This window comes from Cynoglossus semilaevis, chromosome 19 (genome assembly GCF_000523025.1).
Source record: "Cynoglossus semilaevis isolate Cse_v1.0 chromosome 19, Cse_v1.0, whole genome shotgun sequence".
In the NCBI taxonomy this organism is placed as follows: domain Eukaryota; kingdom Metazoa; phylum Chordata; class Actinopteri; order Pleuronectiformes; family Cynoglossidae; genus Cynoglossus; species Cynoglossus semilaevis.
The window spans coordinates 15,147,537-15,149,400 of NC_024325.1; the positions used below are offsets into that span (position 1 = coordinate 15,147,537).

At 40.8% G+C, this 1,864-nt stretch overlaps 1 protein-coding gene across 1 annotated transcript in view; it reads right to left on the minus strand.

Moving 5' to 3' along the window:
* Positions 1-1,864, minus strand: part of LOC103395527 (actin-binding LIM protein 3-like) — a 31,183-nt gene that overhangs the window by 4,574 nt on the left and 24,745 nt on the right. Inside the window, exons 14-16 of the mRNA XM_025065907.1 lie at positions 1,205-1,321; positions 966-1,030; positions 732-873 (exon numbers count right to left, since the gene is read on the minus strand). Of these exons, the coding sequence (XP_024921675.1) occupies positions 732-873; positions 966-1,030; positions 1,205-1,321 (324 nt within the window). The remainder of the gene's footprint in view (positions 1-731; positions 874-965; positions 1,031-1,204; positions 1,322-1,864) is intronic.

Consider the following 1,864-nt stretch of genomic DNA (forward strand, 5'->3'; position numbering starts at 1 on the left):
AGCGGCCGCGGGGCCGCCGCCGCCAGCCGCAGCAGCAGCAGCAGCAGTGACAGCAGCAGCAGCAGCAGCTGTCAGTCATTTTTATCTGTGCTCAGATCCCTTCTTTATGGCCACATCATTTCCAGTCTAACCCCTGTATGACTGGCTCTCAATCATCAGTCACAGTCACTTCGTGTTAGGGCCAAAATATTTCACCGGCGTCTGCTCCTGGACATCTCCCACCCTGTGGTCAGCTCTCATCAGAAAAAAAAGGTACGCAGTACTTCTTGAAGCTAAAGTAATCAAGTAAAAAAAATCTTCTAAAATACTGCTTTTAGTCTTTTTTACTGTTGTCAACAGAGGGTGTATGGGCCGTGATGGGCCGTGATGCTGCCCTCTGTCTGTTGTTTGAGGTAGATCTGGTCGAGATATTTTTTAGTGGTATGATAGAACCTGTAGGTGGTGCTATTTGACAGATATAGGGGTAGGATAGGTTCATAATTGTCAATTATATATTTTTAATTAGAACTTTTTTAAATTTTTTAATATAATTAGACATTAAAAAACAGTTGTAAAAATAATTCTACAGGTTATTTTTAGTATTTTTGTTGTCAGTGTTGAGCTACATTTTTGCTTTTTCTGGCCTAAATATTTTTTTTCCTACATTTACTTGAAAAAGAAACACTAAAAATCCTTCCACATCTCAATGGCTTTGTTCTATGTCTGTATTTGTCCGACGCCGTGACACTTACAGCCATTTAAGGAGCTGTATTCCAGACCGTTCAGCACCTCCCTGCTGCTGCAGCGGGAACTGCGTCCACTCCCCCACTGCTCGTTGTCCTGAGAACCGGAGCGAGCCTTCATCTCCTCTTTGAGAATCATCCTCCCGATGCCCTGTGGAGCAAAGAAAGAGATGGAACGATTGTATGTGCAGTCATGGAACGGATGACGAGGAGCTCAGAGCGCGAGGACGTTGGTTTATTTACTCTGTTGATGTTCTGGTTCCATCCGTCATCCTCCCCTCCAGATGAAAACCTCCTGACTCTGGAGACTGGAGATAAAGACGGAGGAAGGAGGAGCAGGTGAGAAGAGAGTGAAGCTCGAAGCTCACGCTGTGTTTGTGCTTCTTTAAAGATTAAGATTTTTTCTGGAGATTTACCGTCTTTGACGTTGATTCCGTTGAAACATCATCTGTAGATAACGAAGATGTTTTTACATCACGTACCTTTTGGAGAGCCAGTGTACGGGAAGTAGTTGGAGCTGGGGTGATAAAGTCCGTTACAGTTGACCAGATTCTCATTGGTTTTACTCTTGTTGACTGTTCCACAGGCAGAAAAAACATCTGGGAAAAAAAATCAACAACATTTATATTATATTAGATGTTAATAAGCATTAATTATTTACAGACAAAATAACAAACTCATGAACAATTTAATTTCATGTTTCTTAGTTCTCCAGCGTTGGGCACAGAGGAGTGGAGCTAACGTTAGCTACAACAACGTAGCTGCTCCATGATAGACCAGATGATGAGGTTCAAAGACCAAACAACATTTTTTCATGTGTACAATTCAGAAGTGAGTGAATTTGTGAATGCACTGAAGAGTATTTACTTACAAAGAGGCCAGGGCACAGCAGGGGGCAGGATGAGGAGAAAAAGAGAAAAGGAGGTTAGAAAAAAAAAACAAAGAAGCAGAAGGGAAAAAAAAATAGGTCAAAGACAGAGAGAAAAAAAATGAAAGAATATGATCCATGACTCTTAAAAGCTGAGGTTATCAAAGGTTAAAAAGAAACATAAAAAACCGACTCTGTGAATAAATCAATGTGAGATTCTGCACAATAAATAAATCAACTGGAAAACCGATAAACAACCGTTTTTTTTTTTTTT